The sequence below is a fragment of the Rhinatrema bivittatum genome, chromosome 9 (assembly GCF_901001135.1).
Source record: "Rhinatrema bivittatum chromosome 9, aRhiBiv1.1, whole genome shotgun sequence".
Taxonomy (NCBI): Eukaryota; Metazoa; Chordata; class Amphibia; order Gymnophiona; family Rhinatrematidae; genus Rhinatrema; species Rhinatrema bivittatum.
Window position 1 is genome coordinate 222,432,009 of NC_042623.1, and position 26,794 is coordinate 222,458,802.

The window sequence follows — 26,794 nt, forward strand, 5'->3', positions numbered from 1 at the left end:
AATGTTTTGCAGAGAAATAGCATAAACCTTCCAGAATAGCCATCTACTAAAATATCTGTCAGAAAATACCCAAACCAAAACCCTATTCTCTTCTCCCCAACCCATCCCTTAATCCCACCCCAACTAGTAGAATCGAAAGGAGAAACGTCTCATAATCAAAGGTCACTCAGCCAAACCCAATTACTACAAGCAACAGAAAAAAAGATTTAGAGCTATGGAGACCTTCTCCGAGCGCCATATAAAAGGGGAAAATAAATGAAAAAAGAAAATAGACTTTTCTCTTAGAACATAAACCATAGATAAAACAAATAAAAAGCATGTTATTTCAGCACATGTAAAAAGATGAAAAGTGGGGGAAAAAAAGGGCATCAAAGCTCCAAGTCCAGATCCAGGGAGAAAACAACTCAAAATTTACAGCATGGAGAGTATTCAAGTTTCTGCTAGGCCCTGCAAAAAAGTGCATGCTTTCTCAGCAGTATTCAAAATGGTTTTCCCCTGATAAATAGCTTTCAATTTTGCAGGATATAAAAAAAATTTTATTCTTAAAAGCTTTATTATCAATTGTGTGCACACTGGAGTAAATGCCTCTCTCTTCACTGTCACCGCTGCCGAATAGTGATGGAATATCAAGATTTTGTTTCCTTCATATGAAAGAGTACCTTGTCAGTGATAAACCTGCAAAATTTCAACCCAGAATATTACCACCAGAGGTCTGCTTTCAGTTGAGATATTCGATTGGGTGGGTACCCGGTGCACCTTCTTGATTCTTAAAGGCCCATATTTAGGTTCTAAATATAAGGCTTGGGATAGCCAAACTTTGAGGTGAGAGGCCAAAGTTCCCTCAGGAATCCATTCCAGAATGCCCACCAACCTGAGATGGTTTCTGCGGGAATGATTCTTTAAGTGATTGACGATTGCAGCATGTCATTTTGTTTGTGCAGGGAATCCATCATCTATTATGGCTCAGTCACCTTATCTTCAACAAAGGAAATTCTCTGTTTGGCTTCCCCCAACTTATGCAGGAAATCAGTAAATTGTGTGCTAAGACCTGTTTAACTGTATTAAGGCTTTTAGGACAGGCAGCTGCTACCTCAGAAATTAGCAGACCAGGGTTTTCCGTCGTAGGGCTGTCTCCGCGGGGCCCGTCATCTTAGAATCCACTTCCTTCACTGTCTCTCTTTACGAGAAGATTTTGTCGCCATCATTGTGGTAGGGAGAGAATTGAAAAGGAACTCTGATGACCGTAATCGTTCAGCAAACAAGCAGTGAGCATGCCGAAAAAGTTGAGAAACTCAGTCATAATAAAAGAAAAAATGGAAAGGGCCCCCGGAGAGAGCAGAAAAACACAGCTGCTCCCTCTCACAGCGTCACGTGACCTCTACTAAGAATCACTTTTATTTTACTATATTGTTAGTGACTCTCGTCTCAGAACACAAGACTAAGAATTACTACAGTCCTTCAGCACATGCCATATACTGAGAATCATATGGCCAAGGTCAAAGGATTTCTAGATACTGCCTCACCACACCATAGCGGAGCGGTAACTCACTTACCAGCTTGCTGTCTACGGGATACTTACTGGTGCACATACTGTCTGCAGAATCCATGTCAGCCCGGAAGAATCCATTCCGGCAGGTGCAAAAGGTGGCCGCAACAGTGCTCGCTAGACTGTTGGAGGGGCAGAGAGAGCACAGTTCCTCCCCCTGCTTTGACTTGAAGGTTCCAGGACCACATGCTGTGAAACAGGAAAGGCAGAAAAGGAGAGAAAACCAACAGTTAGCAAATACAATGAGCCAGAAAGCAAAGACTAGCTCCTACCACAGAAAGACTTCAAAGGAAATGCAGAATCTGCTGTAAAAGCTATTTGGTAATTCTTGTTTATCCAAGGCTGAGGGAGACTGGTGGCTCTCTTTAATTAGCTCTAAAGGCTGCTTAGAGCTCAGTCTGAAGAGTTATGCTTTCTGCTGGTAATCTTACCTATTCATGTGCGTGTTTATGTACGTGTGAGTTTGTGCATGTGTGCTTGTGCATGTGTGCATCATACCATGTCTTTTACTTGACCTTTCAACCCTTTTCCTGGCACTGCCCTCTAAATCTGTCCCAAACAAGCCTAAACTCTGCCACAGTGAAGGCCTCACCACCGCTGCTAGTAGGCATTTTCAGGCCTTACCATCTTCAATTCTGTTTCGTCCAATTCTCAAACCAAATACTCAACCCCCTTTTGTGTCTTATTACTAAGTTTTATAATAACACTTCCAGCCACCAAAGTTAGTGAAGCTGTAAAAAGGTTGTTTTTCCCATGGTTTACTCCCAGCTATTTAGGGTTGTAATAAAAGCTCCACGAAGATTTCCTTAATGCTTTCTTGAAAGACCAACGCTATCATGCCACCACTGTTCAGGGTCGTAAGCAATGCTCCCTCTAAGATGCCCGCAATGCAGGGTTCTTCATGTGGTTGCTCATGTAGCAAACTCATACTGGCAGTTAATGCTGTTTTGACATGGGAGATTTACTATACTGCAATTGTAATTCAGTTTGTTTATGACTTTCTAGCAGCCATGCACACATCCACCTCACATTACAACGGGCCTAAAAACATATGTGTTCCATCCAAGTGTCTTTTACAGGATTTTCTAGCTGGCACCACAGCAAGGCATGAAAATATACATGTTGTAAGTGATACTTTTACCTTAGAAGACTGCACTTTGAATGTCCTTTTCCATGTAAAATCTATTACATCTGCATATTTTTAAACTGTGTGTGGGGAGGGCTGGGCAAGGGACATAATGCTGTAAAACTTTGCCTAGGGCACCTACTACCCTTGCACTGGCCCTGGGATGGCAGTGCTAGGTAAAGGGCCATATCAGGGAAAAAAAGACAAGATGGTATGTGTATATGTTGAGGGGAGGGATTGGTATTGGGTTGCATGTGGGAATTTGTATGCTCGTCTACCCAAAGCAGAGGAATCTCAATTGGGCACACTGGATGGACCAATTTGGGTTTCATCTGCCATCATCATGTTACTATGAGACTGATCACTGGCTCAAAGAATAGGCAACAGTAATGAGACAAAATAACTAAACACTTTATTTTAAGGTTTGTAATAAATGACAAATATTTGTGATTCTTCTTCAAATCAAATGCATGTTTCCTAATGGTGGGAGTTGCAGTTATTAAGTAAGTGTAGTTTTTCTTACTGTTCTAATGGAATATTGCTGGTATTTATTGGAGGACGTGAACTCTAATAGGTAAATTTTCTAGCTAAATTTAACCGCAGAAACCTTATTTTGAAGGGGAATTTTTTAATTAAAAGCTTTTTCTTTTATTTTGTGAAAAAGGAGTTTTTTGCATTGCTTTTTTTTTTGTTTGTTTAGCATTTTTTTGACTTAGCTTTAGCAAAAAAGAGTAGAAGGGAAGGGGCTCCCTCCCACCCACTCCAACTCCCATCCATCCCTACCTTCATTTCTAATTTTATAGATTAACTCACTAATTAGGGGACTGGACTACACAGAATAACCTGACCATGGTTGGCAGAGCATAACACGGAAATAATTTAGAACTGTACTGCAAACACTAATCTTCTCAAACCTAGACTACTGTAACTCCTTACTTCTAGGTATACCAGCCTGTCACTTAAAGCCTCTATAACTATTACAAAACGCAGCAGCGAGACTATTACTAGGATCTAGGAAATATGATCATATTATACACTTGCTTATGTCACTGCATTAGTTACCAGTGCAAGCCAGAATATACATTAAAGTATTCATAATATTCAACATCAATCATTCCAATAACTCTGTAGTGTCAGTCCTAGCAAGCCAATCATACAATCCACAGAGAACACCGAGATCCCAAAATAACAGACTATTGTCTATTCCCAGATTAAGGAGCACCCAACTGATGCAAATAAGAGATTGTGTGTTCTCCTCAGCAGGTCCAAAACTCTGGAATTCTATGCCTGAGACACTACGTATTTTACCAGATAGTGTTAAAGCGGTTTAGTGGACTCTTAGGCCGGCCTGACGGAGAAGATGGAAATAGTCTCCGGACTAGCAGAACAGGCCAGGAGGCAGATACTGGACAGATTGAAGAGAAGGATCTTCACCCTGGAAGTCCGCATTCCCCGGGAGGAGCCCGTAGGAGCCGGGCCGCTGGGACTTAGGAGAATCCGATGAGAAGATCCGAGGTCAAGGCAGGCAAGTCTGGAACAGGACCAAGGCTGGCACCGAAGGCGGACACGAACCAGGACTGGAACTGAAGCAGGCAACTGGAACAGGAACCGGGATCAAGACTGGAATTGAAGCAGGCAACTGGAACCAGGATCAAGACTGGAACTGAAGCAGGCAACTGGAACAGGAACCAGGATCAAGGCTAGAACTGAAGCAGGCAACTGGAATAATTACAAGCAGGAACTCCAGAGGCACACTGTAACGATAAGCAAACTTGTTGCAAGGCAGTAAGCTGAGGCAGACACCAGCCTTAAGTATTTGCCAGCATCTGACTTCATAAAGGGAGGCGGGGCGTCTGACATCAGAAAGGGAGGCAAGGCACCCAAGGCAGGAAAGGCCCTTTAACTCCCGGCCTTTCGCGCGCACACCCAGGGAGGAGGGGCTAATTCAGCGAGGCGACAGCATCTCCCTCGTGGAGACGCCGCCGAGGATGTATTCCGCCGGCCCGCCAGCACCACGCGGCAGCCGCCCGGAATAGAGACCGGAACCCGGTGCCCACCGCGGCGCCCCCCCCCAAACCGGAGCCCGACACAGAAGGCAAGGTCCCAGTCGCGGCACTCGCAACCGGGGCCGCAACAGTACCCCCCTTCTTACGCCCCCTCTTAGAAGGCCCAGATTTACCGGGATGCTGGCGATGGAATTAGAGCAGTAGTTCTTTATCTAAAATGTTACGAGCTGGTTCCCATGTGTTGTCCTCCGTGCCACAACCCTCCCAGGCAAGTAGATATTCCCATCGTCGTTGGTGGAAGCGGACATCCAGAACCTCCCGAACTTGATAAATGGGCTCATCGGGCACAGAAGTATCCGCCGCATCAGGAACTTGATGATGGTACCTGGAGAGGATGAGAGGTTTTAACAAGGAGACATGGAATACATTATGTATACGCATCGAGGAGGGTAGGCGTAGCCGGTAAGAAACGGCCCCCACATGCTCAGCTATACGAAAAGGGCCACAGTATTTCGGCGCCAACTTCCGGGACGGGATTCGGAGTTGAATGTTCTTTGTGCTGAGCCATACGCGATCTCTGGGAAGGAAGATGGGTGCCGACTTTCGGTGACAATCTGCCCAATTTTTCATGGCCCTGGCTGCTTTGGCGAGTCTCCCTTGGATGGACGTCCACAGAGATTGCAACTGCTGGGCGGATGCTTGTACTGCTGGAATTGCACTAAGAAGAGGCAGTGGTAGAGGTGGTCGTAACGGTTTCCCATAAACGATGAAAAAAGGTGAACTGCCTGTGGCTGCATGAGAATGGTTGTTATACGAGAACTCTGCCCACAGTAATAACTGCGCCCAGTTATTCTGTCTTTCGTTGACGAAGGAGTGAAGAAAAGTCTTCAAGGTGCGGTTGGTGCACTCCGTCAGCCCATTGCTTTGGGGATGAAAGGCGGTGGACAGATTGAGTTGCACATTGAACTTCTTACATAATGCCTTCCAATACCGGGCGGTGAACTGAGGCCCGCGATCAGAGACAATGTCCTGGGGCAGACCGTGGATCCTGAAGATATGTTGAGTGAACAAGCTGGCTAGTTCGAGAGCCGATGGTAACTTGGACAGGGGAACAAAGTGGGCCATTTTGGAGAACCTGTCTATAGTACCCCAGATGACTGTATTCCCTTCTGAGGCTGGAAGGTCCACCACGAAATAGGTGGCGATGTGGGTCCATGGTTCCACTGGAATGGGCAACGGTTGGAGTAGACCCCAAGGCTTTCCCGTCCGCGGCTTCTGTATCGCACAGGTGGGACAGGAGTCTACGAAAGCGCGGATATCTTTCCTCAAGGTTGGCCACCAGTAGAAGCGGTTTACCAAGTCAAGAGTCTTCTTGCAGCCAGCGTGACCCCCCCCCCCCGTAAGGGAGTTGTGGGCCCAGGGCCCCTTTCGAGACCGTCTGGGAACCACCATCTTACCAAGAGAACATACAGTGGTCCCGGAAAGATTGATCTTTGCGGGGTCTAGGATGTATTGGGGCTGGTCCTGCTCTTCCTCCAGCTCTGTTGAGCGCGAAAGTATGTCCGCTCGAACATTCTTGGCAGCCGGCCGGTAGCGTAGTGTGAAATTGAAGCAGTTGAAGAATAGAGACCAGTGGGCCTGTCGAAGGTTTAAGCGTTGGGCTTGGGACAGGAACTCCAGGTTCTTGTGGTCCATATATACTGTAACAGGATGGATGGCTCCCTCCAACCATTGTCTCCACTCCTCAAAGGAGAGCTTGATAGCTAGTAACTCCTTATCCCCGATACTATATTCTCTGCAACAGAGAATTTCCTGGAAAAGTACGAGCATGGCATGAGCTGACCGGAGTCAATGCATTGACTAAGCATAGCTCCCACCGCGATGTTCGATGCGTCCACCTCTACGACAAATGGACGAAGCGAATCAGGGTGACGAAAACACGTATTCTGTAGAAAAGCCTCTGAGGATTTCGAACGCCTGACAGGCTGAATCAGGCCAATCCACCACTTCAGCGCCTCTCTGAGTTAGGGCGGTCAAAGGAGCCACAATATGAGAATAGTGTGGAATGAAATGTCTACAGAAATTTGCGAAGCCGAGGAAACGCTGCAGCACCTTTAGCCCCCTCGGCCGGGGCCAGTCTCTGATGGCGGCTACTTTTTCAGGATCCATCTTGAATCCGGTGGCGGAGACTATGTATCCCAGAAAGGGAAGAAAATCTCTCTCAAAGTAGCATTTCTCCAACGTGGCGTATAATCCGTATCCACGATATGATCTTTGACGCGAAAGTACTTTTTTCGTATGTATCAGAACTTACCAAAACTGCGCCCCCTACTACTCCAGACGACACAGCCCAAGAGAAAGCCAACGATCTAGCTGTATTCTTTCAGAACAAAATTTCTAACACCCTGGCTAGATTACCAACCAACCTAAACTCACTGCCTCAGAATACCCTGCACCCACGGAACACAGATACAAGTTTGGACTCCTTTGACCTTACTCACACTTTAGAGGTGGAAAACCTAATAAAAAGACTGAAGCCTTCGACCCACCCTCTAGACCAAATACCTTCCAAATCTCTGATTCTCATACCAGAATACATCTCCAAACATCTAGCCGATATTATCAATTGTTCCCTCTCACAAGGAATATACCCAGATGCTCTCAAAATGGCCACACTCAAACCCATACACAAAAAACCTAACCTGGATCCGGACGACCTTAACAACTATCGCCCTATATCAAATCTCCCGTTCGTAGCTAAGATCATGGAGAAAATTGTAAATAAACAACTTTCAAATTATCTAGAAGATCATAATATTCTTCACCCATCACAATATGGCTTTAGGAAAGAACACAATACCGAAACACTCCTCATTTCACTCCTCAATCAAGTCTACATTGGCTTTGATAAAGGACAATCATTCCTCTTAGCTCTTCTTGACATCTCTGCAGCTTTCGATACGGTAAATCATAATACCCTTCTAAACCGTCTATCAGACATAGGTATTACAGGATCAGCCCTTAGTTGGTTCGACTCCTTCCTTAGCAATAGAGGCTAGAAGGTTAAAATCAAGAACAAGGAATCCTCTCACACCAACGCACCATTCGGAGTCCCCCAGGGCTCTTCTTTATCGCCTACACTGTTCAATATTTACATTCTACCTCTCTGCCATTTACTCACAAAACTGAAACTCAAGTTCTATATTTATGCAGGTGACGTTCAAATTTTAATCCCAATATCCAATTCACTCGAATCAACAATCAAGTTATGAGACTCTCATCTGCAAATGATCAATCACCTCTCAAGCCTCAATCTGGTGCTCAACACTTCCAAAACTGAACTATTACTAATCACCCCAGAAAGCAGTCCTTTTCAACATCAGATGCAGACAATCATACAAACATCCCACGCTAGAGATCTAGGAGTCATCATTGACAATCACCTGAGCCTAAAGCAATTCATAAAACACACTACAAAGGAGTGCTTCTACAAGTTACAAGTACTCAAAAAACTCAAACCGCTCCTATTCCATTATGATTTTAGATCTGTCCTCCAAGCCATTCTATTTACCAAAATAGACTACTGTAATTCCATATTGCAAGGACTCCCGGCCTCCACTGTAAAACCCCTCCAGTTACTCCAAAACGCAATGGCGAGAATTTTGACAAATACCAATCGAAGAGCGCATATCTCTCCCATTCTAAAAGATCTCCATTGGCTCCCAGTACAATTCAGGATTCTTCATAAATCTCTTAAATTAATCCACAAACATATTCACCATCAGACCCCTCTTGACCTGCGATACCCCCTCAAACTGCACTCAACATCTAGACCTTTAAGGGATGCCTACAAGGGATCCCTACATGTACTTTCTATCAAAGCTATACAACACTCAAATATCAGAGACCGGACATTCTCCATCACAGGTCCCTCCATCTGGAACACCATGCCTCCGGACCTCAGGCAGGAATCATGCCTTTAACTTTTAAAAAGAAATTAAAGACACGGCTGTTCTGCCGAGCCTTCACTGACACCAGCCCAACAGCCTGACTTATAACTGTTCTAGCAACTATGTATACAAACAAGCGCTAAACCATGTATATAAATTATTAAGAAAACATTTACAAATTATCATGAGGACTGCTCCTTGCCTCCCTCGCATTCTCCAATGTACATTATAATCTTTCGTCCCCCTTCTTATTTCCTACTCCAAGTTTACACATCCTTGTTATAATGTAACTTTATACTCCTTCAAATCGTCTCTACTGTTTGGTTGGTTATAGTTTCTACTTGTTCGATGTAAACCGAGCTGATTTGATTTGTATCAAGAAATTCGGTATATAAAAGCCTTTAATAAATAAATAAATGAATATGTATGTATGTGACAGTGTATGTGTGAGAGAGAATGGACATGTGAGTATGTGTGAGAGAGAGGATAACCTCCTAATCCTTGACAATATCAGGGTGACTGGAAATCAAGAGCTCCCACGTATGGACAGCAGAGGCTTTTTAAAATCCTTATTAGTTTTAATTATTGGGTGTTATTTGATATATGTGCTGTTTTTAAATATTTTATTGGTATTTGGGAAATTGCAAAAAATGTATATGATTTTAATTAATAGAAATTCTATTTATCAGTAGTTTTAAAATATTCTTTTATTAGTATGGTTTTACTATTATAACTGATTATGTTTCTTGATTTTATTTGTTTTATGAGGAATGGTGGTTCTGTTTTTCCATTGTTAATACACAGAGTCTGTCTTCTTGGGGTTTCCATTTCAGTTTTTGTCTAATTTGTGCTCCTTTATTTTGTATTCTGTATTTGGTGAGGGTCTATCTCTGCTCTGTGTGTGTGACCATGATGAGAGATTCTGCTAGCATAGGGATCTATAGCAATCTGGTTTGTTTTGTTTCCTCAGTAGGTGGTGTATTGGTATTCTAGGACCCAGTGTAATATTTACCCTTGCTTTTTCACAGGTAGGGTTATTGTTGTTTGAGTCCTTGGTGTTATTACTGTTGTGTTACAATGAGATTGCAGTATAGATTTTGAGTGTCTTTTTTGCGAGGCTTTGTGTTAGTTCACAATGTGCCTGGCAGTGGAAGGTGTTTGTGCTGCTGTTACTGTGAGGTGACACCAGAATTTGAAAATATCTTTTAGTATGATGAGCTGTAAGGGAAACATCCAAGCTCCATTGTTTGGGGGAATTTCAGTGGATGCAGAGAGTTACAGAACTGGAGGTAGGATTTATATTGACATTCTGTCCCTTCCTATAAACTCTAGTCTTCACTCTCATAGCCATATAGAATTAGTAGAATTAGTTGAATGAGGCTATCAAATAATTATATAGTGTGAAATTGGCCAGCTTTTTAAAATTACGCAGAAGACCCTTTGGACTTTCTTATTAATACCAAATATTCAAAATCTGTGTTCATCCCATCAAGCTCATATATCTCATTAAAGAGGTAAATTGAATAACACAATAACTTTGTTTTATTATTGTTACTCATAAATTATAACAATAACATTAATCTTGGAATATTATATATGTTTAATATAAATGAAAGGTTTTCACAAGATATGTTGTGTCGTGAAACATTTTATTATGTATATATTTAAGGAAACATACATAAATTGTCGAAATACATTTCGTTCGTTTAACCTTTAACCTCTGGTTTGCTAGTAGACTGAATTACTGTGTCCCAAAATTATGTTTGTCTAAAAAGTGCGTCACCAACATGAAAAGTTTGGAAAGCTCTGATCTAAGTCAACTTAATTAATAGCAGGTAATGGACTTCTTCTCCAATCCTTTTTTAAACACAGCTATACTAACTGTACTAACCACATCTTCTGGCAACAAATTCCAGAGTTTAATTGTGCGCTGAGTGAAAAAGAACTTTCTCAGATTAGTTTTAAATGTGCCACATGCTAACTTCATGGAGTGCCCCCTAGTCTTTCTATTATCCGAAAGAGTAAAAAACTGATTCACATCTACCCATTCTAGATCTCTCATGATTTTAAACACCTCTATTATATCCCCCTCAGCCATCTCTTCTCCAAGCTGAAAAGTCCTAACCTCTTTAGTCTTTCTTCATAGGGGAGCTGTTCCATTCCCTTTATCATTTTGGTCGCCCTTCTCTGTACTTTCTCCATCGCAATTATATCTTTTTTGAGATGCGGCGACCAGAATTGTACACAGTATTCAAGGTGCAGTCTCACCATGGAGCGATACAGGGGCATTATGACATTTTCCGTTTTATTCACCATTCCCTTTATAATAATTCCCAACATTCTGTTTGCTTTTTTGACTGCCACAGCACACTGAACCGACGATTTCAATGTGTTATCCACTATGACGCCTAGATCTCTTTCTTGGGTGGTAGTTCCTAATATGGAACCTAACATTGTGTAACTATAGCATGGGTTATTTTTCCCTATATGCATCACTTATACACTGACAATCCCTATATGCATCACTTATACACTGACAATCCCATTAGTTAAAAGTTTGTTTCACTGATTTTTTTGTAAGTATCAATGTTCCATTTTAGAGTTGCATGTGTTTGATTGTTTATTAGGTAAAGTATCCAGAGCTCACAGTAGTCCATTTATTGCTGGGTTTCTGAATCTTCTGTGGAAGTGGGGGTACTAGATGTTATCAAGTGTCCTGAATATACTTAATCACTATAGTTAATATATACCCTCCCTGATTTTGTAGTGAATATTTATTTGCCTTATATTGGAGGTAATTGTCAAAGGGTTTTTATGTGCATAAAATGGGCTTTTGAAAATTCCTATGATATATGCTAATTTTGTGTGTGTAACCCTTTGATAATTCACTCCATTTTCTTGCTTTTTTCCTAGTGTATGGAACTTATGTTTCATTGTGGCGGTTGAAGGCTATGCTTTCTTATGTCAAGTTTTTCTTGATTGTTAATTCTGAAATAGAGAATTAACAAAAAAAAGATTCACTCCAGTTTCTTTTGCTGCTATTTTTCCAAGAGTTATGTATTAAGTGAATAATGGTTGCGTTTGCAAGAATTAATAATTGTATGTCATATAGAAATTTTATTTTGATATACTTTGAACTATGCTTGAATAAAAGAATAAAAATAAAAAATAAATAAAATTTCAAAGTCCCAAAGGAATGCAATATAAGCAATAACACAAAACAAAAACTGAATGGCTTTTTCCATTTGGTCTTTAGAAATGTGAACTATTACTTCAACCTACCTTGGCACTGAGTATCTCTCATGGCAGGCTCATATCCAGCTGCACAGGTACAAGCTCCAACAGGCACCATCCATTCTCCATCTCCATTACAGTAAAGCTTCAAGGGCACAGACACTTCCACAGCATTGGGGATGCAGGTCCCTGGGGCAATGACCAGGGAGGTAGGTTCAGCTCCTGTTCGTGTCTCTTGGAACATGGCAAAGCCAGCTATGGTATTTGAACACTTCTTATAGAAAACATGAACAGAGATGATGGACATGCAGGCCCCCAGATCCTGGAATGCCAGGTAAAAGCCACGCTTGGAGAGTGGCCCAAAACTGCGCACTTTGGTATTGACTCGTCCAGATTCCAGTTTGGAAAAACTCTCATCAGGTGCAATGGTGTCCACTTTGACGTAGGGATTTTCCATCCAGAAGGGGCTGGAAGCAGAGGCCGAGTCTGTGTCTGACTCATAGTAGAAAAGGTTAAAGGTCTCCTTACAGGAGCCAGGGATGTTAGGGATGCTGTTGCAGTCCCGGACGGTGAATTTCAGCTCCACATAAGCACGCAGCACATCTTGACGATTGATGAACCCTGTGCGTAGCCAGTTGTTCTGGTTCATTTCTCGCACATTGCAGACCTGGTATGTGCGGATGGGATTTGTGGCCTCATCATAGCCACTAACTTCTTCCCACTGTGAAAAGAAGAGTAGGAAAGTTCACACACCTGAATGGGGACAGGCAGAGTGCAGGGCCAAACAATCAGCCAGCCACATAAGTCTGACTCTAGAAATGGACAGACACACACACACATTAAAAACAGTCACTCTGAAGAATCTGAAAGTCAGAAACTCGGAACAGGTAGACAGACATATCCAGGGGGAAACCTTTACACTGCCCGCAAGGCTTCCAATAGGGAAACTCCGTGTGCGCCTTCACACTCCTGACTTATGCCACTCCCTTCTCCTCACAGTTAAAAGGACAAGCAATGAATAGCCAGCACACTTTTACCCGCGCTGAGGGGGAGCAATTTTCAAACAAGTTGTTATGTAGGTAAACAACTGCTTACCTGTGTAAAAAGTTTTAAAAAATTACCCTCCCAGTGGTCAAACAGACATGCACAGCTTATGATCAGACCCCTAGGTACACACACAAACACACCCCCTAATGATCAGACAAGACACTTCGAAAGTTCAAACTCTAGGAACAGAGACCTCCCCACCCCCAAGATCAGACAGACTACACCACTATCTGTTCAACCATTTTCAAAGACCCCAATGAGAGGTTTGGACTGCCAGCAACTGGGAAAATCAAAGACTTCCCACAAAAGAATGAGCAAGCCCTGGGGAAAACAGGATAAACAGCAACCTGAGCAGCAAAGAAAGTGGGATCCAGCCATCAAGACAGAAATTAAACCTGATCCCGGGACAATATGGACTAGTACCAAAACCTGAGACATGTCCTTGATACAGTAATTACTTATTTTGTAATTTTTTCCTTTCTTTTTTACCCTTATTTTATTCGTTCTATACATTAGTTTGGCAACGTGTAAAACTGTCATGTCAATAAATTTATCTGACTCTGAACTGGTTATGTTTTATGCACCCTAAGTTGGAGTTACATATATGTTAGGTCCTTAGGAAAGCAAAATATCTCCTTCAAACACAAGGATCAGGCCCCTTTAGGCCAGACTAAGCATGGGGTGGCAAACTCTGGTCCTCAAGAGCCACAGAGGTCTGGTTTTTCAGAATATCCTCAATGAATCTGTATGACATTGATTAGAATACCAGTGCCTGCAATATATGCAAATCTATCTCATGCATATTCATGGTAGATATCCTAAAAACCAGGCCTCTTGAGGATTAACACAAAGAGAAGACCTTGAGTTATGGTGCAGGCTATAAGATATACTTTCAGTGGAGAAATTACTACTTACCTGATAATTTTGCTTTCTTTAGTGTAGAAAGATGGACTCAGAACTAGTGGGTTATGCACCTCTACAAGCAGATGGAAACACAGCAAACAGACGTCACAGTATATATACTCCTGCAGTGACATCAGCCTGCCAGTATTCTATTCAAAAGCCAACTGTGGACAGACTAGCAAAAAACTTGATTAAAAACAGACAACCATTACAGGAAACACTGAACTCAGGCAATGAAAGTATATACCACAATCTAGGGACTGGCTGAACACTTACCACTCCCCTGGAACACGTAGCCACACAGGAGGACCATTAACACAATCATTCGGCAGCCGAGGGCAGGAAGCACAGTCCATCTGTCTATACTAAGGAAAACAAAATTATCAGGCAAGTAGTAATTTCTCCTTTCCTAGCATGTAGACAGATGGACTCAGGACCAGTGGGATGTATCCATGCTACTCCCTAATAGGGTGGGAGGCTGCCTGCAGTCCAGTCAAAACCACCTTTGCAAAGGCTGCATCCTCCCGGGCCTGCACATCCAGATAATACCTAGAAAAGGAGTGTAAGGAGGACCACTTTGCAGCTAGGCAAATGTCGATGGGGGAGAACAATCAAACTTCCGCCCATGACACTGCCTGAGCCCTAGTGGAATGAGCCCTAGACTGAGCAAGCAACGGCTTTTAAGCAGCCACATATGCGGTCATGATTACCTCCTTAATCCAGTGAGCTATTGTAGCCCGCGAGGCCAGTTTGCCCTGTTTAACTCCACCTTGAGTTTCAGAAATGCTTATAAATCTCCAGATACTTCAAGACAAGTCTCTTGACATCCAAGGGATGCAACAGACAATATTCCTCTGAATCTCTTTCCTAAGCCAGAGAAGGCAAGGAAATGGACTGATTCATGTGAAAATCTGAGACCACTTTAGGCAAAAAAGAAGGAACAGTACGCAGTTGAATCGCTCCTGAAGTCACCCAAAGGAACGGTTCCCAACAAAACAAGGCCTGCAGCTCAGAAATTTGACATGCAGAACAAATCACCACCAGAAACACTGTCGTCAAGATCAATATCTACAAGGAAAGGCTACGCAGCGGTCAAAAAGTAGGACCCGCCAAGAAATCCTTCAGCAGGTTAAGCCTCTACAAGGAACTGGTAACCGCAAGGAAGAATGAAGATGTTCCACTCCCTTCAAGAAACAGGCCACATCAAGATGAGACGATAAGGATTCACCATTAACCTGGCCCCTTAAACAGGCAACCTGTACCTTCAAGGAATTAAGGGCCAACCCTTTATTTAACCCACCCTGCAAAATTTCCAAAATGAGCGGGATCTTAACTGTACGAGGAAGAACACCTCGATCCTCAGACTAAACCTGATAGTGAGATCCCCAACCCTGGAGACTCACATCTGTCAGGAGTACCAACCAGTCTGGTGATGTCAGGAAAACTCCTTTTCCCAGATGATCCACTTGCAACTACCACTGGAGATGAGAGCAGATTTCCATTGGCATGTGGAGCAGAACTGAATAGTCCTGACACTGAGGGTTTCAAGGAAACAGCAGGAAGTGCTGAAGAGGATGTATACCAGTGATGGCTAACCTATGACACGCGTGTCATAGGTGACACGCCGAGACTTTTTGCTGACACACGCAGCGTTTCATGGACTATCGGGAATTTTTTTTTTTTTTTTTTTTTTTTTAATCGGCTGCACCGAGCCTTTTTTTTTTTTCGGCTGCACCGACCCTTTAAAATTTGTTTTTTAGTATCCCCCCACCCTCTGGACCCCTCCACCCCCCCTCCCCAATGCCCCCGTACGCAGGGAGGCTCATTCGGTGCAGCGATAGGCAGGGCCGTGGGTGAGGTTCACGTCACCACGGCCAGAAGAAACGGATCGCATTTAAACGCGCTGATGCTCCTCCTCCTTCCTGCCTGTGCGGCCCCGGAAGTAAATGTTGCCAGAGTCGCGTGGGCAGGAAGGAGAAGAAGCATCAGCGCGTGCAGAAGAGGAGCAGCACTTGTGCTTACGGGCCCCCGCGAATTCCAAGTCGCAGCGGCCCGAGAAGAGGAAGAGGCCCGGTAGCAGGGCCACCGTGGCCCGAGAAGATCAGGGCCGCTGCAGGGCCCATCCTGCGGCGACCCGCGAAGAGGAGGCCCAGAGGTGAGAGAGAGGCTGAGGGTCTGTAGAGGGTGTGTGTGCATGAGATGAGTTGAGAGATTGTGTTTGAGAGTGAGGACCTGAATGTTTGCAGAGACAGCATGTGCTTGAGCAAGACAGCATGTGGGAGTAAGAGAGAGCCTGTGTGTGTGAGAGTCAGACAGCATGTGCCAGTGAGAGACTCTGTGAATGAATGATTGTATGAGACACAGCATGTGCCAGTGAGAGCCTGTGCTTGAGCAAGACAGCATGTGCCAGTGAGAGAGAGCCTGTGTGTGAGAGAGTCAGACAGCATGTGCCAGTGAGAAATTGTGTGAATGAATGATTGTATGAGAGAGCATGTGACAGTGAGAGCCTGTGTGTGTGAGAGAAAGAAATGCATGTGAGAATGAGAACCTGACTCATTCTCTCCATCTTCTTCCCATGAGGGAAGAAGATGGAGAGAAAAAAAAACAGAAAAAAAGACAATATAAAAGGAATTGGCAAAAAAAATAAGAAAGGGAAGGTGGAAAAAAAAAAGCCTGTGACCAACCAATTAGAAAACTAAGATCAGACAGCAAAGGCAAAAAAAATAGATTACTTTTTAGTGATTGGCACATGTAATCTTTGGGAATGTGCAAGAATGTTGAGATTACTACCTGATAATCTCCTTTTCCTTAGTGTAGACAGATGGACTCAGAACAAATGGGATAGTATCCGCGTGCTAGCAGTTGAAGACGGATCTGACGTCAGCACGGGGGTGTATATATCCCCACAGGAAGCGTAGCTATTCAGTAATCTTCCTTGCAAAAGCTGTTATAGATGTGTGTATTGACGCTCAGTGAAAAGTGAAACAGGATTCCCCGACCAATTGATAGAAGCTGGAGACCGCCATCATTCCCAACCGGAAGGCGTTGACACCTGGTAGTGTGTACGCTCTTAGGGAAACAGATGACATGGCTTACCTTGAATCGGTGAAAACCATGTACGCAGGCAGCTGGGCGGGATGCTGAGTCCATCTGTCTACACTAAGGAAAAGGAAATTATCAGGTAGTAATCTCAACATTTCCTGGCGTGTAGCCAGATGGACTCAGAACAAATGGGATGTACAAAAGCTTTACTCCCAGCCTGGGCGGGAGGCTGCCTGAGGCCCATGTAGTACCGCCCTCGCAAAAGCTGAGTCCTCCCTGGCCTGGACATCCAGACGGTAGAACCTGGAGAAGGTATGGAGGGAGGACCAGGTCGCCGCTTTACAGATTTCCGCAGGCGATAGCATCCTGGATTCTGCCCAAGATGACGCTTGTGCTCTGGTAGAATGAGCCTTGACTTGTAGAGGCGGAGACTTCCCAGCCTCTACGTACGCTGCTCTGACAACTTCTTTAATCCAGCAGGCGATGGTGGGCCGCGAGGCCGCTTCACCTTGCTTCTTCCCGCTGTGCAGGACGAACAGATGGTCCGTCTTTCATAGATCTTGTGTAAGTTCCAAATATCTGGGCAGCAATCTGCCAATGTCGAGATGGCGTAATAAACGCCCTTCTTCAGATTTCTTCAGACCCGCCGTGGTAGGCAAGGATATGGTTTGATTAAGATGAAACTGTGAAACCACCTTAGGGAGAAAGGAGGGAACCGTACGAAGATGGATAGTGTGATGGAGTGCAGCGCTGCCGGAGGCAGGAATGGATAAGATACCATATGGCGGCTAGTAATACTAGAGCCAGCCAGCAGGAGGAGCAGGTGAAGGCGAGAACTACAAATCCCAGGTTCCTAGAACCACCACCTGACCTGTAGGGAGAGCCTGGAGGTGAGCAGGTGTCAGACTCTGACACTAATGAGTCACACAGGTGAGCCTGGGGAGCTAGAGGAAGAGGGCGTGCCTAGGTAGCGGCAGTGGCCAGAAAAAGCCAGTGCCAGGAAGCAAGAGGGGAGAGGGAAAATGGAGGTAGGTTCCGGGGGAGAGGAATCCTCCAGCTGTCTCAGGGGCACAGCCTAGCCTGGAAAGGGAAACAGAGAACCTGTACCCTAAGGGAAGTTAGGGCAGGTGTGTTTGCGGGTGGACTGGAGAGCCGGGGGGGCTCAAACAGTACCTTTAATCCAGCACATGTGTTAAGGGGGTTTGCTGGTGAACTGGAGAGCCAGGGGGGCTCAAACAGTGCCTTTGCTCCAGCACCTGTGTCAAGGGGTTAGACTGCTGGAGAGCGGGGGCAGGGTCATTTGTTCAGCTCCTGAGGGGACGGAGCCAATGTAACAGATTCAGCTACTCTGCTTTATAAAATTGCTTTGAGGAACCTCTTTCTCTCTGTGTTATCTTTGGGGGTTGGGGGACTGCTTCAACCCCACTCCATTCAAAGAGAACCCAGAAGCCCCGCAAAACCAGGGCCTGCGGAGACCTGAACCAAGGGAGTCCTGTGCGACTGAGGGACTCCAGGGATATCCAGGACTCGCGAGGGGCCTGAGCTGGAGGCAGCGGAGCGGCACCCAAGGCAGCACGGGCGGTGAGCCTTCACAATAGCCTCCGGAGTGATTCTGAGAAAGGGATCACGGCAGGATAGTGCCTGTAGCTCTGAGATGCGGCGGGCTGAACATACAGTCAGCAAGAACACCATCTTCAATGTTAGAGAACGGAGAGACAGGCCCCGAAGGGGTCTGAAGGTGGAACCCGCGAGGAAATCCAAAACAAGGTTGAGATTCCACAAAGGCACAGGCCACTTCAGTGGCAGACGAATATGCTTGACTCCTTGCGGGAAGCGAGAAACATCTGGGTGCTTGGCGATGGTCTTGCCATCCCTCCTGGGACCATAGCAAGACAGCGCAGCCACTTGAACCTTGATGGAGCTGAGGGAGAGACCCTTCTGAAGTCCATCCTGCAGGAAATCCAACACAATAGGGATTGTGGTTGCATGTGGATTGGTGCCGTGAGTGTCGCACCATGCTTCAAATACTCTCCAGATCCAGATGTATGTGAGGGATGTGGCAAACTTGCGAGCTCGGAGGAGGGTATCAATCACGGGCTCTGAGTAACCCCTCTTCTTCAATCTAGCCCTCTCAAGGGCCATATCGTAAGAGAGAATTGAGCCGGATCCTCGTGAAGAATAGGACCTTGATGTAGAAGGTCCCGGAGAGGAGGCAGGGGAAGAGGCTCCCCTGCCAGTAGTCTTCTCATGTCCGCGTACCAGGGTCTTCTTGGCCAGTCTGGTGCCACTAGAAGAACTAGGCCCCGGTGTCTCTGAATCTTGCGGATGACCGCGCCTAGCAGAGGCCACGGAGGAAAGGCGTACAGTAGAGTCCCTGGAGGCCATGGCTGAACCAGGGCATCGATTCCATGTGAGAACGGGTCGCGCTTGTGGCTGAAGTATCTGGGTACTTGAGCGTTGGACTTGTCCGCCAATAAATCCATATCCGGAATCCCCCAATGATCCACAATCATCTGGAAGGCTGTGGGTGACAGCTGCCACTCTCCCGGATTTAGGCTTTCTCTGTTGAGGAAGTCTGCTGTGGTATTGTCTTTCCCGGCAATGTGGACGGCGGAGATGTCCTGAAGATTCACCTCCGCCCAAGTCATCAGAGGGGCAATCTCCAGAGATACCTGTCGGCTTCTGGTTCCGCCCTGACGGTTGATGTATGCCACCGTGGTGGCGTTGTCGGACATCACTCTGACTGCACTGTTCTTCAGTCTGTGAGCAAATTGAAGGCATGCTAATCGGACTGCCCAGGCCTCTAGACGGTTGATGTTTATTTATTTTATTTATTTATTTAACATTTCTTATATACCGATATCCGTTCGCACATCGTATCGGTTCACAATGAACATGTTCCACGCTGACTCTTCTCTGTTCCACCGCCCCTGTGCGGTGAGCTCTTCGCAGTGTGCTCCCCAGCCGCTCAGGCTGGCATCTGTGGTGAGCAAGATCCACGTGGGTGAGGACATCTTCGACCCCCTGCTCATGTGGTTGGACTGCAACCACCACCACACCTGGGTCCGCACTCTGGCTGGCAGAGGTAGGTGCGTGGAATAGTTCCGTAGACGGGGGCTCCAGCGAGAGAGCAGGGCGTGTTGTAGAGATCTCATATGGGCCCTCGCCCAAGGCACCACTTCCAGGGTGGATGCCATGAGACCAAGAACCTGCAGATAATCCCAGGCTATGGGCCGACTGGCTCCCATCAAATACTGGATACGCTGCTGAAGTTTCATCTTTCTCTTGGTTGTGAGACTGACTGTGTCTGCCTGAGTGTCGAACTGTACTCCCAGGTATTCCAGTGACTGGGAAGGCTGTAGGCAGCTCTTGCTGAGGTTGATTACCCAGCCCAAGCTTTCCAGAAGGGCGATCACTCTGTCGGTTGTCCGAAGGCTCTCCTCTCGTGATTTCGCCCTGATCAGCCAGTCGTCTAGGTAGGGATGGACCAGAATTCCTTCCTGCCTGAGTGCCGCCGCTACCACTACTACCACCTTGGTGAATGTCCGTGGTGATGTTGCCAACCCGAAGGGCAGAGCCCGAAACTGGAAGTGGCGGCCTAGAACCTTGAAGCGTAGGTAGCGCTGATGATCCGGATGGATCGGGATATGCAGGTATGCCTCTGACAGGTCTAATGCCGTGAGGAATTCTCCGGGCTGTACTGCGGCCTTGACGGAATGTAGAGTTTCCATGCGAAACCTCGGTACCCGTAAGTATTGATTGACTGACTTGAGGTCCAGGACAGGCCGAAAAGTACCCCCTTTCTTGGGTACCATGAAATAAATGGAATAGTGTCCAGAATTCACTTCCCAGGCAGGTACTGGGATGATGGCTTTCAAGGACAGGAGCCTCGCCAGGGTAGCTTCCAATGCTGCCTTCTTGTGTATGGGACATGAAGATTCCACAAACTTGTCCGGAGGGAGATGATGAAAGTCCAGATAATATCCCTCCCGGATAACGGCGAGGACCCACTGGTCCAACATAATCTCGACCCATCTGGGGTAGAAGAGGGTTAACCTGCCCCCTATGGCTCCGTCCCCCAGATGAATCGGCGGATTCTCATTGGGAGGCGCGGCCGGGACCCGAGCCCGGGCCCGCTCCCCTCTTGCGCTGCTTGGTCCGAAAGGACTGATTCCTGGCCGGAGGACATGGTGCCTGGTAGCGACCCCTGTAAGGAACGAAACGCTGGGAACTCCTGCCCTTGGAGGGCCTTGGAAAGGCGCGCTGGCCCCTTCTGAACCGATCTTCCGGCAACCTGGGCACTGGAGAGGCACCCCATGTACTGGCCAGTTTATCAAGGTCGCTGCCAAATAGAAAGGAGCCCTTGCAGGGCAATCTGGTGAGGCGTGTCTTAGAAGGCGCATCAGCTGACCATCTCCGGATCCAGAGCTGCCTCCTGGCAGCTACGGAGGATGAAATCCCTTTAGCTGTTGTCCGAACCAGGTCAGATGCCGCATCTGTAAGGAATGAAAGAGCGGATTCCATGTCTGCCGCTGGAGCGTTGTTTCTAACCTGTGACAAACAGGCACGCGTCACCACCGTGCAGCAGGTGGCAATCCGCAAAGATAAAGCTGCCACCTCAAAGGTCTGTTTCAGAATGGCGTCCAGTCGCCAGTCATGAGGCTCCCTGAGGGCCGTCCCCGCTTCAACTGGAATGGTAGTGCGCTTGACCACAGCACTAACCAAGGCGTCCACCTGAGGGCACGCCAGCAGGTCCTGGATAGCCGGTGCCAATGGGTACATGCTCTTCAGAGCCCGACCCCCTTTGAAGGAAGCCGCTGGTGCCGCCCATTCTAAATCTATCAGTTGTTGTGCCGCTTGTAAGAACAGAAAATGGCGTGCTGTAGGACGAAGACCTTCCAGCAGGGGGTTCTGCGCAGAGGGTACCGAAGCGCTGGGACCTGTAATGTCCAATTCCGCCAGGCACTGAGACACCAGGTCGGAGAGATCCTCTTTAGGGAAGAACCGCCTCATGGTTCTATATGACTCAGTCCCTGGGGGAAGGTCCCCCTCGTCCGGGAGTTCGAACTCGTCCTGTGAGACCTCCTGGTCTGACTGATCCGGACTGTCCAGCGATGGGAAGTCCTGCTCGCGATAAGGGCGTGAGGGTCCAGGAACAGATCCGTAGGAGCCGCCACCGCAGGCGCAGCCACCGCAGGAACCACAGGAACAGCAGGAACCGCAGGGCCTGGACGGGAAGCCGTTTGCATCTGTACAAAGGCATGAATCCCCTTAAAGAGATCCACCCAGGAAATTGAAGCAGCCTCTAATCACCGGGGTACAAGCTCCCCCGGGATTCCCGATTGGTCGAGACTGCCCCCTAACTCCGGGGTAGCCCCTGGGGAACTGTCCACAAATCGTGGCTGCGACCGGTCCTGGCCCGAGGGTCGCACGGCCCCCTCACATTGGGCACATAGAGAGTCTGGCTCATCACTGCGCGTGGCCCTAAGCTGGCATGCAGAGCAGAGGCCAAGGGCCGCAATGCCTGAAGCAGGCGGCGCCGTCGCAGAAGACTCTGCTGTGTTCTGAGCCATTGAACAATATGCGCTGGACAAGAGTATGCGGCAGCAAGGGGCGCACAATACAACAGGCGCACAATAATAGTATGCGGCAGCAAAAGGCGCTTAATACAACAGGCGCTCAATAATAGTATGCGGCAGCAAGAGGCGCTTAATACAACAGGCGCTCAATAATAGTATGCGGCAGCAAAAGGCGCTTAATGCAACAGGCGCTCAATAATAGTATGCGGCAGCAAAAGGCGCTGAATACAACAGGCGCCCAATAATAGTATGCACAGTAATAGGCGGCCAAAAATCCAGCTCAATGGTATGCAATAGGCACTCAGCAATATGCAGTTAGCAATATACGCTCAATGGCATTCAATGGACTCTCGCAATATGCAGTTAGCAATATACGCCCAATGGCATTCAATGGACTCTCAGCAATATGCAGTTAGCAATATACGCTCAATGGCATTCAATTGACTGTCAGTAATAAGCGGACAGCAATAAACGCACAATATGCCGTCAATAGGCGTTCAGTAATAAGCGGTCAGCAATATACGCCCAATTTGCATTCAATAGGCTTTCAGTAATAAGCGGTCAGCAATATACGCCCAATTTGCATTCAATAGGCTTTCAGTAATAAGCGGTCAGCAATATACGCCCAATTTGCATTCAATAGGCTTTCAGTAATAAGCGGTCAGCAATATCCGCACAGTTTGCATTCAATAGGCTTTCAGCCAGAAACAAAGCCATATACGCACAAGGAGGAAGAAAGCCGCGCCTATTACGGGCGCGGAGTACCTGAGCAAGGCCTCAAAATGGCGTCCTCCCCGGCGTGCCATGCCGCCGATCCTCTGTGCTTCGGAGACCCGTAGGAAGAGATGTACTCCTTACCAGCTTCGAAACTTCCCGGCTGGAACACAGGCGGTCTCCGGCTGCGGGGGAAGGGACCACCTCACCGCCGCAATTGAGGATATGCACCCGCTACCTCATCCACGCCGGGACAGAGGGCCTCGTATGCCTCACCCGAACGTCGCCCGGGGGCTGTGTCACTGCCACGCTTCGGCAGGACTGAGGACTTCCACCGCCAGGGGAGCACGGCAATCACCCCGGGAGCTCAACTGGGGGAGGAACCCTAGGGTATCTACCGCAGGAGCGCGGGGCTCTAAAGTTGAATAGACAGAAAACACAAAGTAGAATCTAGAATGATAAGAAAAAGAGAAAAATTAAAGTAGTCTTGGAAAGCACGCTCGACTAGCGTGCCGGCACTCCAAACTGCTTTGGAGACGGAAATTACTGAATAGCTACGCTTCCTGTGGGGATATATACACCCCCGTGCTGACGTCAGATCCGTCTCCAACTGCTAGCACACGGATACTATCCCATTTGTTCTGAGTCCATCTGGCTACACGCCAGGAAATAGCACTTTCTCTACGGATCTCACAATGTACGAGATCAGCATGGAGAAAGTGGAAGCCCACAGGGCCTGCACAGAGGAGGCAGCAGAATGGACTTCAGTGTCAGTAGCAGGAATCGGCACCTCCCCAATAGCCATGTAGCAGCAGTGACAGTGGCAGCAGAGGAATGAGAGAGGTTCTGAGGTTGCTGGCAAAAGAAAGAGAGGGGAGTCTGCCTTTAGTGTGTGCATGTGTATGAATGGGACTCTGCCTGGGGGTGTATGCGTGTGAATGCATGGGTGCCTGCCTGGGGTCTGTGTGTGTGAGAATGAATGTGTGCATGCCTGGGGGATGGGGAGGGAGTGTGAGAAAATGAATGGGAGCCAATAAAAGAAACAGACTGACAGATGAAGTTTGTAACGCTTGCTTGGGCTTGAAGTATACGAAATACCAACCTTCAATTGAAGATTTAGCCAATGAAATTCAGCAACAAAAAAGTCACTAAGCAGGTAAGGTAAAGAATTATTTGTTTTTGCTTTATTAAATACAGTACATATATTAAAATTATAACTTTGTTATTAATTAGAGCTACAAATATCACAAAATTATGGATTTTTCTAGAAGTGACACACCACCCGAGTTATGCTCGGGTTTTTTATGAATTTTGACACACTGAGCTCAAAAGGTTGGCCATCACTGATGTATACACACCCTTGCCCATGGCACCACTTACAGGGTTGCTTCCATCAAATTACCTGTAGATAGGACCACACTATCGGGCGTATAGTGTTCAAAGACGCACCTGCAACATCAATTTCTGAATCAAACTTCTGGCTGGAAAACTTTGCCCTGGCAGGAAAACTTTGCCCTGCCTCGTGTCGAACCGAACACTCAGGTACTCCAGCAACTGAGATGGCTGAAGACTACTCTTGGCTAAGTTCACCACCCAACCGAGCTCCTGCAACAGGGAGATCACCTTGTGGGTCACCATACGAATTGCCAGATTGAATGTGACAAGAGAGAGGGCCTTTTCAGTGGCAGGGCCTATACTATACTATGGAACTCTCTTCCAAATGTTCTAAGGCAAATTACTAACGTTAAAGAATTCAAAAAAGCAATTAAAACATTTTTTCAAAGAAGCCTTTGCAACTATGAATCAATAACAATCTAAATCCCTAATTGCACATTACTTGACTGTTTATTTAAATTTTTCGGCCTCTTCGTCCTTCTGGCTTTCCTATTGTTTTAGTAATTTAAGTATAGGGATTTTAGTTTTGGCATTTAAGTCATTAATTGGAAGTGCAGGGATTATTATTACCAATTGTATTTTTTTTCCTACTGATATTTATTTATTTTGATTTAATTTACTATCTATATTTTATTTTTATGCATCTTAAACTTATTTTAATATTTTATGAACCGATTTATTTTATTATTACTATAAACCATTTTGCTCAATTGCTATTGTTAAAGACGGTATAAAAATATCTTAAATAAATAAAATAAAATAAATAGCCAAGGTGTGCTTCGGCTAAGGAAGTCAGGGCTGTTCAGTTTGGAGAAGATACAACTAAGGGAGGATATGATAGCGGTCTACAAAATCATGAAAGGACTTGAACAAGTTAATGTAAATAGGTTATTTACTCTCTCAGATAACAGACGGACTGGGGGCACTCCATGAAGTTAGCAAGTAGCTCATTTAAAACAAATCGAAGAAAATTATTTTTCACTCAGCACATAGTTAAGCTCTGGAATTCATGGCCAAAGGATGTGGTCACAGCAGTTAGTGTAACTGGGTTTAAAAAAAGGTTTGGATAAGTACCTAGAGGAAAAACCATAAACTGCTATTAATTAATAAGGAATAGTAGCTTGAGATTTATTTAATGCTTGGGTACTTGCCAGGTACTTGGGACTTGGATTGGCTACTGTTGGAAACAGGATACTGGGCTTGATGGACCCTTGTTCTGACCCAGTATGGCATATCTTATGTTTATATGTTCTTATGTTAACATAGTACTGGAAGAAGGAGAGGCCACCATCTGAGGATCTGATCTGATTAGACGGTGATAGTAATCTTGTCACTGGAAAATTTACAATACGCAGATTTTTTTTACGCATTAAATTTTCTAAATTTTCCAAATTAGAATGTAATACAATATTATCAGATGTATGCATACTTTCCAACTTTTTTACATTTTCCATTTCCATAGTCACATTTTGAACAGATGTTTCTATGTTATTCAAACGCTTCCCTTGTTCCCGTATAAGAATCTTATTTTTATTAACTACAGCTCCTAAAGAGATTTTATTTATTTATTTAAGGGTTTTTATATACCGCAGTACGTAAAGACATACATCACCGCGGTTTACATTTAACAGTAACTTAGCAACAGGCTTTACATTGACATTATTAATAGGTATTACATATACTAAAGTCGATATAACAGTTTTGACAGAAAACAGGCTGGACAGACTGTGGACCATCCAAAAATGTATAACATGCAATTAAAATATTGATGTAATTATTAAACCTTAACAAACCAACACAAAAACTAAATAGTATCTATTACAAACAGGTTCCGAGAATGGATACAACTTCTATATTGTACCGAGGATATTTCTGTTATTTAAAGCTAATTAATATCATAAGGGGAAGGGTGGGCATGTAAGGTGAAGGAGATTGAGGAGGGCGGTAAATTGAATGGCACAGATATTCATCTGTGACACATTGGAATCCAGTTTAACCATCATCCTCCACAAGTCCCCCATTGTCACATTGGTTGCATCCACGGCTTCTAGCCTGACGCTATCAATGTTAGGTATCAAAGGTCCCTCACCTGTTCCTTGCTGTATTAGCTCTGGACAGGGGGAACATGCAATGTTCAGCGGTTGAGAAGAAACTTCAACGTCACTTACTATTGCTGATCTGATTTCTCCTGATGTTTCCAATGGGGGTTGAAGAGGTGTTGTCCCTTGGAAGTTTCCCTAAGCCGGGGCTTA

The 26,794-nt window shown here is 45.7% G+C and overlaps 1 protein-coding gene across 3 annotated transcripts in view; it reads right to left on the bottom strand.

The window, feature by feature from the left end:
- Positions 1 to 26,794, bottom strand: part of EPHB3 (EPH receptor B3) — a 549,940-nt gene that overhangs the window by 412,937 nt on the left and 110,209 nt on the right. For all 3 annotated transcript variants that reach the window (XM_029615678.1, XM_029615676.1, XM_029615677.1), the window contains exons 3-4: positions 11,911 to 12,583; positions 1,580 to 1,735 (exon numbers count right to left, since the gene is read on the bottom strand). In XM_029615678.1, coding sequence (XP_029471538.1) covers positions 1,580 to 1,735; positions 11,911 to 12,583 — 829 coding nt within the window. The remainder of the gene's footprint in view (positions 1 to 1,579; positions 1,736 to 11,910; positions 12,584 to 26,794) is intronic.